Below are 12,149 nucleotides of genomic sequence, written 5' to 3'. Positions count from 1 at the left end.
TTGGTGGTTAAGTGTGATAGAGTGGTGATGTGGTGGTATGGGAAAATGGAATGTATGAATTCATACTGTGAGTGTTTTGAGATAAGTTGAGTGTAACCTCAGAGAAAGTTTTCTTTCTTACTTAAATCTATTTCTCCACTTTTATTCTGGACACAATGGCATCTATTTCCTCATGCATCTCATGCAGTATCTATTCCTTTCTATTTTATCATCTTTAATTTGTTCTTTTCAATGAAGCCTTTCCCTGTGCTTTCAAATAGTCTCAGGTCTTATTTAAAAAAAAAAAAAAAATTGCCAGTGACTTTTTTCTCTCTGCATGTTTACTTCTCAACTTCTTGGAATACAGACCTATACCCATAGTCCTTCATTGAACTTCTGAAATGGATTTTTGCCTTCTGTTCTTTCCAGAAATTTCTAAATTTATCCATAGCCAAATCCAGAGATATTTTTCAGGTTTCACACCACTTGCCTTCTCCTTGACATTATTCTCAGTTGATTACCCACTCAAGAATTTATTCTCTGTTACCTTGTTTAGCTCTGAGTTTTCTTGTTCTCTCTGACCTCTTCCATATATCTCCTCTGAGCATTGTTTATCTCCTCTGAACATCTTTCTCCTCATTTAAAGTTTTGTATGCCATTCTTTCTTGCTATATTTATCCTTTAAACTTATTTTCGTGTTTTGGACTTGAATCACTACATTACTCCCCAAATCTCATCTTCATTCTTTTACTTATATTTCCAAGATCCTTTAGAAATTATTTATTTGATTGTCCAACTGTCGCTGAAACTTAACGTATCCTCCTACCTCTTCTCTACAGACATCCTTTCCTAAGCATGGCATCTCTTTGTGTGTTATCGTGGTTCTTTTGTCCTGACAAAATTGAAACTTACTTTAGATTTTCTGGAGTTTTTCATCATCTATTTCTGTCACTAAATCCTGTCATTTCTTCTTTACAGATGTCTCTTAGATTTTCCATTTCTCTCTATTGCAACCATGAGCTCAGCACAGACTCAGCTGGAGGATCTCAGTAAATATTTTTGATTTCTTAATTTTGAGCCCCCAAAACAAGATTTGCATTTTATCCTAGAAAACAAGAAATCTTTGACATATGTAGCAATATTTTAAATATTATTGTCCTCTGTACCCTCACTTCTTCTTAAAAACACTTCTTAAAAATGAATTAAATCACAAGAATAGACATTTTTCAGGATTCATGGTTAAGAATTAATACACCCTTTTAAATGTTCAGCTTATTTCCAGGAAATGTTTATTATTGCTCGGAAATATTAGTGATACGTGTCTCTCTACATGTTATCTACATATTTACTGACTTGAATTCAGAGGGGAAAAAAAGGCTTAAAAATGACCAGTCTAAGTAAAAGTTATTCAAACATTGATTTCCAAGTAATATTACATAGAAATTTAAATGTCAAAATTCATATCATTGGAATAAAGTATAACATTTTAATATTCTATCTGAAGTTAAAATATGGCAGGTGGTATTGCCGAGGGAAAAGGTTAGCCATAATGGAGTAAATTAGCTGAATCCAAGACATAAATGTGCCTTGAAAAGTGGGCATGAAGCCTGGTTTTGAACAATGGAGGCTGCAAGTCTTTTAAAATGTAGCCAAATGCAAAATAGAAAGCATGTATGAATTTAGTTCAGCTTGAAAAATCAGTTTTTCCCCTCCATTGACTTTTTTTTGGGTAAGGCATCACTTTCTTTAAAAAAACTGAAATGTACTAATTTTCTTTATGCTAAAAAGTCATTGTCTACTTACAACAAAGAAAGAGAAGTCACAGTATGATACCAAAAAAGTTGATTAACTTCCATGGTTATGATCTCTAAATGAAGCAAAAATACTCTGTGATTTTTCTTTTTCTTTTTAGGCACCAAGATGCATATTGCCTGTCTTAATTTAGCTTTATATATTTATGGCCACAAATAACTTACTGAAGAGTGTTTCTTTCCATGGCAAAGTTTCAGTTTGACATGGAATCTTGGTGTTCAACAAGTACATATTGTCAAATGGTCTTTGAATGACTGTATATATATATGTACGCTTTTAGAATGTGCTCAACAATATACGGAAGGTCTTGGATGACAGTTTAACATCTGTTGAGGTACCAAGAGTATAGGGTAGTTTAACACCATAACATAAAAATAACTCCTAGAGTATATTTTTCATCTTAAGGCAAGGTGACACATAAAAAGAGAAATAGAATTAAATTTAATTTTCAATAGAAATAGTGGAATTGGGTTGCTAGGATATAATGTTAAGATAGCACGAGGGTCAGGTAACTCAGGAGTAGCACACTCATGCCCCAAATCACAGCCATCTTTCTCTACAGGTGTCTGAGAGAGGCATATGAACAAATTATGATGAAAGATGAAAGAAAACTGTGTCAGTATTTTTCATTGGGAATTTTCTCAAAAATTCTACTGCAGACACCTTTCTTTCAAAGCTAGATAGATCTTACTTAGTCTTTTACTAGTTAAGACTAGTCACATAGTACAATATGCTTCATCCTCATTACTTAACTGGTAAACATGATTATTGGATCTTACCTCTCTGGCTAAAAGGAGGGAAGAAGTCCTAGAAGTGATCAAGGTGCCCTGGGCTGTCACTGCAGCTGTGTGGCTGGTGGAGGAGAAAGGGAAGCCAGAAAGGTCAAGCCACCTCCCACTGCAAGAGGGACCCCCTGGCCCAGACCACCAAAGCTGTGTTGAGTGGAAACCACAGATAGCCACACACAAATGTATGACCTTTCCCTAATTTCTCAAGGGAATCTGACCAATAAAAATGTGGTAAAATGGCAAAAGAGAGGTTTGAAAGATTTCTTTCTCTATTTTCCTATAAGGAATTCCCTCAGTTTGTTTCAATGTGCAATATCCAGGGTAAGTTGGGTATGACTGATGTATAAGACAGGTTTGAGGTCATGAAACAAATTGAAAATTTCTGTATAATATTTTAAGAATTCTAAATCAGCTCCTGAGCACTAGGAGTCTAAGTGTTAGGTATTTCATAGAAAAGTTCATGGATTATGGGGAAACATCAAGTATTATATATTGAAGATACCAAAAAGATTGACCATTCACTCAAGAAAATCAATTTTAGACATGTAAATTTCAAATTAGTATCATATACGTATGTGTGCGTGTATATGTATGTATTTGTTAAAATGAGAGGATGGGCAATGGGGTGTTAAATGCATAAATAAAATAAATTATGCATAAATTAAATGCATAAATAAAATAAGAAACGAAATATAATATAGGGTGACAAGCCTAACGTACTATAGGATTACATATGCCAAAGAAACTTCTTTGTGAAGACTTTTCCTGCATACTTCTCCTGTGTTGGCTCGGCACACACATGATCATTCTTTTATATAATTTCTCAATATTGCAAAGTAGTGAATCAAGACGGAATCTAATATAAAACTTAAGAATAACAGAAAGAAGAATGAGACCTATAGAACAAATGATAACTTAAAAATGTTTTTTAAGCTTAAACAGAAAGAGAGAATAACCCAGATGGCCTGTATCTTTATTTTGGCTCGAAAGAAAAGTTCATTTCTGAAGTTGTGTATAGGAATGACAACTTCTCTGACCATAGCACATCAGCATTTTCAATGCTGAAACCCCTACTTTCAAGACTTGTGGAGACTTACAACTAGCAACTTTTAAGTATTTCTGCTAGCATTTTTCTCAGGTAATTCTTTATTTACCCATTTGACTCTACCATTAAATGGTAAGATTCATGAGGGCCACTAAGTCCAATTTATTTTGTATCATCTGCTTCTAGCACAAAATAGGTACCCAATTAATATTTGTTGAATGAGTACGTGACTGCAATGAAAGAATACATTTGAGAATCATTGACCAAATCACTGACAGGAAAAAAATTTAAAAGTAGTATTCAAGGTTATGCTGTCTCTAGACTCTCTTCCTATTAGCAGAGTGTCCTGCTATCTTTGGTTGGATTCTTTTTATGTTGCAGGAGCCTCTAAGCAATAGTAACACATTCAGGACTTGAAAAGTGTTTGGGATTGGGATGTAATGCTTTCTCAAAACAATACTGCACGTAAATGAAGAAAAAGGAAATGTGAAGAAGCCCTCACAGGAATAGATAAGGGTTATATTATACCATATTCCTCATAGAGGATGAAGGATGCCAATTCACGTGTTCGTGAAATGTATTCAAGCTTTTACAATACTATATTATTTTGCTTGTGTCCTGATATTGGACACACTGATATGTTGGCCTACAAGCTATTCAGTTATGACTTTTAAGTGATCCTAGTGAAACATTGAGAATTACAAGCAGTTTTTGTTGAATAAAAACTCATGCTCACATAAAACCTGGCTACTGTTACTGATCTGTAGGGTTTTTCTTTTGCTTTGTTTTGTTTACTTTTTGCAGATATAGTAACACACTGTTGACCCCCAATCTAGCAGTGGACACAGTGACATTCTTGATTCTCTTCTCAACCAAGGCAACTACCTATATAAGAGAATTAGATGGTCTTTAATTTTGTGCCAATGTGGAAAGTTTTGGTTATCTCACGTTTTCTATACCATATCTGATAAAGTACCCGAATCCTGCTCTTTTAGAGTAGGCATAGGAATAGGAAGAAATGGCGAGTTTATTGTAAAAATTGCAATCCAGATCTGTACTCCAGGGAAACAGCTTAACAGTCAAAGAAGAGAATCTTAACTTCAAAGAAAATATTCAAAATAGTTGCTTTTCACTATTGTTCAGGTATCTAAAATAAAGGAATCATATTTAATACTGTTTTCTTTTTTAACAGTTTAGACTTATTCATTCTTCTCTTTCTTCCCTACACTCTTTTACCCTTCCCTCACCAAAGTTGAAGATTTGTTTCCATGTTAGCTTTATTTCTCAAAACATATTTCTTTGAGATTTTTCAAAGACATTTATAATGCTTTGTATCTTTTTCAGCTTGAATCTAACTAATTGTGGCAGAAATCATTTGTTTTCCTTTATAAGTATATTTATGTGTAAACTAATTCTGACATCAGTACAGTTGTCATATGATAAATTCAATAAACTTTTGGGGAGGGAGCCAGCCCCGTGGCCGAGTGGTTAAGTTCTCGGGAGCTGCTGATCGGCCCAGGTTTTCGCCATTTTGGATCCTGGGCACACATGGCACGGCTCATCAGGCCATGTTGAGGCGGCGTCCCACGTGCCACAACTAGAATGACCCACAGGTAAATAAAATATACAACCATATACTGGGGGGATTGGGGGAGAAAAAGCAGAAAAAAAAAAGACTAACAACGTTGTTAGCTCAGGGGCCAATCTTAAAAAAAAACTCTTGGGGAACAATAAGTGTATGCTGGGCTTTTGAGAACTCCAGTGCTGCAAAATTGAATCTTTTACCTATTATCCAAGCATCAACAATTACTTGGATTTAACTCGTGATATGTATTCATTGCATATTTTCCTGCCAAGAACTTCTGTCTAATTAATACAACAGCGATATTTGTGTTATGATGATTTCTGATGGTGTTCCTATAATCCTTTAAACCACTTTTGAACATCCCTTTTTAAATTTTAAGTTTTTGAATTCTGTAAATCCAAGTCTCTGTAAATAAGGGGCTTTTCAGTTGGGGACACATTATTATCCAGAGAAAATTCAGTTATACAACATAAGATTTGATTTTGACAATTTTTAAAATTTCTGGGTCTGGGATAGCCTTGAAAAGTATTTTCAGGGCTAGATTTACCAAGCTAATACCCAAAAGGCAATTTTCTTGGCTACATCATATAATCCAACAAATTTGAACTCAAATGGGGCCTATATCAATATATAACGATGTCACGAAATCTCTATTTCCATGGAGTGTCGGAAAGCAGTGAGAAAAATTTTCATTTCTTCCCGTTGCTAAAGATCATGTTTAGATATGAAGAATCTGTGTTCACTGAAGTTATCTCAAGTACAGCTATGTAAATTGCTATCTTAAATTATTCATAAGTTTTTCCCTGCAGTTTTATTTGCTTCGAGAGTGTTCTTTCTCTACATTTGGTTTATAATCCCCGAAGGTTCTCAAGGTGCTAATTCTATTCAATTCTTTGCTTTCAATTTCAGTTTAAGGAGCAAATAAATTTTTCTTTGCCTGACATTCATAAAATGTTGCCTAATTTTGGTAGGTGTAGAATCTTTTAGTTTATTAAGTTGATAAATTATTTAGCCATAAAAGTCATTTCTACAGTCAGATGTGGCTTCATATATTATGATAGTTTATCAAATCACTTACTGAAAACTTGAGTAAAATCTGTATTCAAGATAGTTTTGTTTTGAATAATTTTTGTCCCTAATTTTATTGCCATTCATCCCTGCCTCCTGCGTGGAAGTATTGCAAATTTAAAATGAATAGGGACTATCTGGGAAAAAAAGAAAGAAACTTGTTTCTCAATACAAAGACCTTTGTCAAGTTTTGTTTTGTGTTTTTAAGTATGGAGACCTTTGTTATACTCCTTATACCTAGGGAAAAATAATAGTGGATATAAGATTATTGTGTTGTTGTATTATATTTATATTTGGTGAGACAACATAGAGAAGACAGTATATGTCTGAGTTAGTGAAGCCTGAGTGTGGTTCCTGGCTTGGACCCTTATCAGCCGCGTGACTGTGTATTGTTAACTTCCTGAGCTGTGACTTTCATAGCTGTGAGATTCAGGGCTAAACATGGTAAATGGCTGATTCAGCCTACTCACTCGAAATATTTTTATTACTCATTTAGTGCATTGAAGGCAGATTACTGTCAAATAAAAGGTATGTTATACACCTTTCCTTCCATACTTGAACTCTGGAGTATATTAAAAGTAGATGATAAGATCAGATGGAACAAGGAAGCATATGTCTGTCCTAGCTCTCAAAATGCCTCCTTCACATTGTAAAATCTCCTGCCATTTAACATAATGTCTGACTGCTCATTTTAAGAGCATTATTAGTGATAAAATTCGTCTTTAAAAAGTTAAATGGAGCAACAAATTTTGCCTCCCAGTTAAATCGTTATTTTATTTTTAATAATTTTTAAATACAATGAGAGTCTGCCTTAAAGTTTAAAAAATCTTAGCTTTAGTACAAGTATAGATTTTTTCATGCCTGCTTCAACCTAGATCTAACCAATAAAATAGTTGGATTTCTGGCTACAGTTTTCCCTTTCTGATTTATAGAGCTTGTAAATATGACTGATACTTTCTTCAAAATTAATATACTTGGGATTCTAACCACACCTCTTTTTTGTCTGGCTGTAAAAATCCACCACATTTATTTTATACAGCGTTTTTTTGAGAAAAAAATCAACTTTTAAAATAAATCAAAACAATATGCATAAAAGAAATACATATATTTTTATGTAGTTAAGTATCTTTTTTAATGGATAAATCTGAGTGGATACAAAATATGAATTTAGGTCTTCTTTGATTTTTCTGTATGCTGTCTCACTTTCTCTTCTTGTGTCAAATACGCACAGAATACATACCCGTTTTTGCCTAAATGAATCAATGATTATCGTATTTTTTTTAAGCATTATCTTATTTCTTTATTTTTTTGGTGAGGAAGATCGGCCCTGAACTAACATCTGTTGCCAATCTTCCTCTTTTTGTTAGAGGAGGTTTGATGCTGAGCATACATCTGTGCCAGTCTTCCTCTATTTTGTATTTGGGAGGCTGCCACAGCGTGGCTTGATGAGCCATGTATAGGTCTGTGACCAAGATGTGAACCTGTGAGACCCTGGCCACTGAAGTGGAGCATGTGAACTTAACCACTACACCACTGGGCCAGTCCACATCGTATTTTTCTAAAATTTTGTCATTGCTGTTATCTGACCATTGAAGAACAACTTCAATGAATATAACTTCTTCAATGAATATGACTTCAAAAGAATGGATCTTATTTATCTGAAAGAATGGATTCTGTATTGTAATGTAAATATTCTATTTGTTGAATGAATGAGTGAAAGCATGAATTATATACTTTCTGTTTTTCTACATTTCATTTTTTCACATGTTGTTTTACTTTAGCATACTCTGGATTTTCTTTCTATATTTCATTTTCTTCCATAGTCCTTCTACATTACATTTTGCATTATGAGATTGCTAAAACAAGAATGTCTCCTTTTGTATGAATCCATGTTTTAAGATGGCTTCACAAGATAATTTGTAAAATTCAGATTAGAATAGTAACATTTAATAGTCTAAGTGGACAGAAATGAAAGTTATGATGCATTTATCTATATATTCATATATTAAGTATTTACCTACCACTGGTTTTCATTTTCAAAATTTTCTAATTACCTAATGCTGTAGGTGTAATTGTGAATAAAAAGGAGAAAAGATTACTGTCTTCATTGATCTTGTAGTGTAGTGAAGCAAAAATATTAATAAAAAATAACATCGTAAAGGAACACAAGTGTAAATTTTCCACTCTAATCCATGCTCTGAGGCAGAGGACATGGTGCAATAAACAGAGAGAATACAGAAGTTTTCTTCAAAGAAACGATGTTTGAGATATGAAAAACAGGAGCAAATGAGGCAAACAGGTTGGAAAAGAGCATTTCAGACAGGGAGCAGCATGTACAAAAGGTATTTTGGTAGGATTTTGAATCCACCCTCATGATTTCTATGAATGGTTAAATAGTTTTTACAATAACAATTCTTTTATTGCAAACAATCACGTGTATATTTTTTTCTAAAATGTATTGGTTTTGTTCTGTTAGCATGAGTGTTACCGCTATTATTAATAATACATCTTTTTGTGTTTATCTACATATTTCTATAAACCAACAATTTAATTCCAGCTACTTGTTCTGGACTGAATGGGGACAGATGCCCTGCATTGGAAAGACTCGCTTAGATGGCTCAGAGAAGGTTGTCCTCGTGAGCACAGGAATAGCATGGCCGAATGGCATCTCCATTGACTATGAGGTCTGTTGGATTTCTTTTCTTAGGTATTTCAAGTGCATTAACTGCCAACTTGCATTAATTCACTTTTAGTGTTCTCTTATTTTTTTGATAAAACACTTAATCAAAACAGCTTGTAATATTACTTTTCAATCGATCTTTAGGAAAATAAATTGTACTGGTGTGATGCTCGAACAGACAAGATAGAAAGAATCGACCTTGAGACTGGAGGGAATCGTGAGATGGTGCTGTCAGGGAGCAATGTGGATATGTTTTCTGTTGCAGTCTTCGGGGCTTACATCTACTGGTCTGACAGGTAATTTATTTTTTCATAAGTATTTGAGTCTCAAAATGTTATTTCAGTGCCAGTTGCTTTACCCTTGTAGGATTAGCCATTCCTTAGCAAGGTCACAAAAGGGATCTCACAAAGCCGTGTAATTTCCACAGAAAAGGCAGTCACTCTTGCTATTGTAGGTTCAACCATTTCAATGTCACAGAGTAAAGTTGATTTCTTGCCCTTCTGCTGGGCCATCTGTTATCTTCAGCTTAAATAACTGGCTTGATTTGAATTAGTTAAAGATTGTTGATCATGTATGTTCATCTTCTTGGCAGAGCACATGCCAATGGGTCCATCAGAAGGGGCCACAAGAATGACGCCACAGAAACCGTAACCATGAGAACGGGTCTTGGAGTCAACCTGAAGGAGGTTAAAATCTTTAACCGAGTAAGAGAGAAAGGTCAGCATTCTTATATAATAAATACATTTTGTACTATTTATTTCTATTTTTTTAACATTTGTACATACAAACAATATCCATGAAAATAAATTATAATTAATTTTCTTGACGTCAAAGGAAGATATAATAACTTTGGAGATGATGGATTCATAGAGGACAATTAACCTGATAGAGAAATCTTGATAGCATATTAAATCTTTACTCAAGACTGGAGTAAAAACTTATGCCCAATATACTTAGGATGTTAGGCACATTGGAGTCATAAATTTCTTTAATACTTTGCATCTTTCATAGACACAGAGTTTAAAGTGGTGCATATTCTTTTTGGTGAATTCAGTTCATGTTTTGAGTGAATCCATTACTTATGCCAAAGATTACAATACATAAAACCTATTGTAATCTCAGTATCATGTTTCAAGAAAGAGTTATATACTTAACTGTCTGATTAAGGGAAATTTTTAATGCTTTTATTGAGGGAAGCAAAAGGATGTGCTCTTTGAAATAAGAAATCCAAGAATTTAAAGAGGTCTGATTAAAAAAAAATCAATACTTTATAGTGTTTATTTTACTGACCAGTCTAAAAACTAAGAATAAAAAATGAGAATATTCAATGTTAAATTTTTAATATTTCTATAAGAAAAAAACTGTTTTAAAAACAAAAGAAAAAGCACAAACGTGTGTGTGTGTGTATCTTTTTTTTCTCCTCAGGGACCAATGTTTGTGCCAAGGACAATGGTGGATGTCAGCAGCTCTGTCTTTATCGAGGAAATTCCCAGAGAACTTGCGCTTGTGCCCATGGATATTTGGCAGAGGATAAAGTCACTTGCCTACGGCATGAAGGCTATTTGCTGTATTCAGGGAGAACAATATTAAAAAGTATACATCTTTCTGATGAAACCAATTTAAATTCACCAATAAGGCCATATGAGAATCCGCGTTATTTCAGGAATGTCATAGCCTTGGCTTTCGACTATAATCAAAGAAGAAAAGGTACCAACCGAATCTTTTACAGCGATGCACACTTTGGAAATATACAGCTTATTAAAGATAACTGGGAAGACAGACAAGTAATTGTTGAAAGTAAGTAAAACAATTTCTTTTTAAATAATTTGGTGGAAATGAGTATCATTTGGCTTAGTAGAGAAATTAGAATGGCAATTGCATGTAGCAATTACATTTTCCTAGAGTTTATATTCAAAGAATGAATGCAGCGATGTCATCTGACTCCCCAAAAGTCAAAGAAGCAATTAACTGCTAGCATGTATAGCATGTATATAATGATTATTAGCTTCTAATCATGGAACTTTCAATACATCCCTTCATAATGCTTCTTATAAATAAGTGTATTAAATTCGTGGAAAATAATTTTTCAGTATAAAACTATGCTAATTGTATTTTCTTCCACTGGATGAAATTATGTATTTGAGAATATTTATCTAATTACATTCAGTTAATTATATTTTCCAAAACAAATATCAAAGATTATTTTTGTATATATATATAAATATGTATATAAAACAGTCCTGAGAAAATGTTATTAAAGAAATTATGTAATATTTTAAAATATTTTTAATATTTTATAGGACATAATCGTTCAAACATAATATTGTATGAACTATCTATATAATTCAGAGAAATTTCTTTCTTGTCATCCAACTTTTACAAGGACTATCTTCATATCATGCAACTTCTCTCTTTTCTTTATCTCTATGTGGTTTCCACATATTTCTCACTTTTCCAATTTCACTATACTGGGGTCAATCTTTTCTGTTACTTTTTAAATTGCAAAATAATATATGTTTATTGTAAAGTGTTCAGGTAATATGGATTTAAAAATGAGATTTCTGCCCTATGACTGCAACATCAATTCCATTTACTTACTTATAATTGGCAGCTGTCATACCTCCAGAATTTTCTTTATGTATGTGTGTATGTCATTTATAATTACAAAAATGGAATGATTCTATATGCATTATTCAGCTGCTTCTTTTTCGCTTACGATATATCTTCAAAAGCTTTCATTTCAGTATATAAGGCTCTATCTAATTCTTTTGAATAATTTTATACTAATTATACTAATGTACCTAAGTCTATACTAAAAATAAATTAATTTATTTAACCATTTTCTTATTGATAAACGTTTAGATATTTCTGATGTCTCATAATTACTTACAATGTCACAATGAAAATTTGTGCATATAAATGCTTATTCACACATGTGAGTACTTGTTTGGCATAGAACCCTAGAAATAAAATTGCAAGTCAATCAGTGTTTATTTTTGTTTTATAGCTGGTCAAATTTCTCTCCAAAAAGACTATATTAATTTACGTTTTTATCAACTGTCTATTTTCCCACACTTTTGCCAACAATGATTTTTATAATTTTTATTAGCTTATGACTATCTAATATACAAAAAGTCAATTTATATTAATATACATTTACCTGATAGCTAGTGAGATACAGCATCTTCTTGT

The 12,149-nt window shown here is 33.0% G+C and overlaps 1 protein-coding gene across 4 annotated transcripts in view; it reads left to right on the top strand.

Annotated features, from left to right (window-relative positions):
* Window positions 1-12,149, top strand: part of LRP1B (LDL receptor related protein 1B) — a 1,824,802-nt gene that overhangs the window by 1,370,245 nt on the left and 442,408 nt on the right. For all 4 annotated transcript variants that reach the window (XM_070581263.1, XM_070581262.1, XM_070581261.1 and 1 more), the window contains 4 exons: window positions 8,835-8,961; window positions 9,102-9,253; window positions 9,550-9,674; window positions 10,383-10,754. In XM_070581263.1, coding sequence (XP_070437364.1) covers window positions 8,835-8,961; window positions 9,102-9,253; window positions 9,550-9,674; window positions 10,383-10,754 — 776 coding nt within the window. The remainder of the gene's footprint in view (window positions 1-8,834; window positions 8,962-9,101; window positions 9,254-9,549; window positions 9,675-10,382; window positions 10,755-12,149) is intronic.

This window comes from Equus przewalskii, chromosome 17 (assembly GCF_037783145.1).
Source record: "Equus przewalskii isolate Varuska chromosome 17, EquPr2, whole genome shotgun sequence".
NCBI classification, from domain to species: domain Eukaryota; kingdom Metazoa; phylum Chordata; class Mammalia; order Perissodactyla; family Equidae; genus Equus; species Equus przewalskii.
Note: the sequence above shows the minus strand (reverse complement) of the source record. Positions and strands in the feature narration are given on the sequence as shown.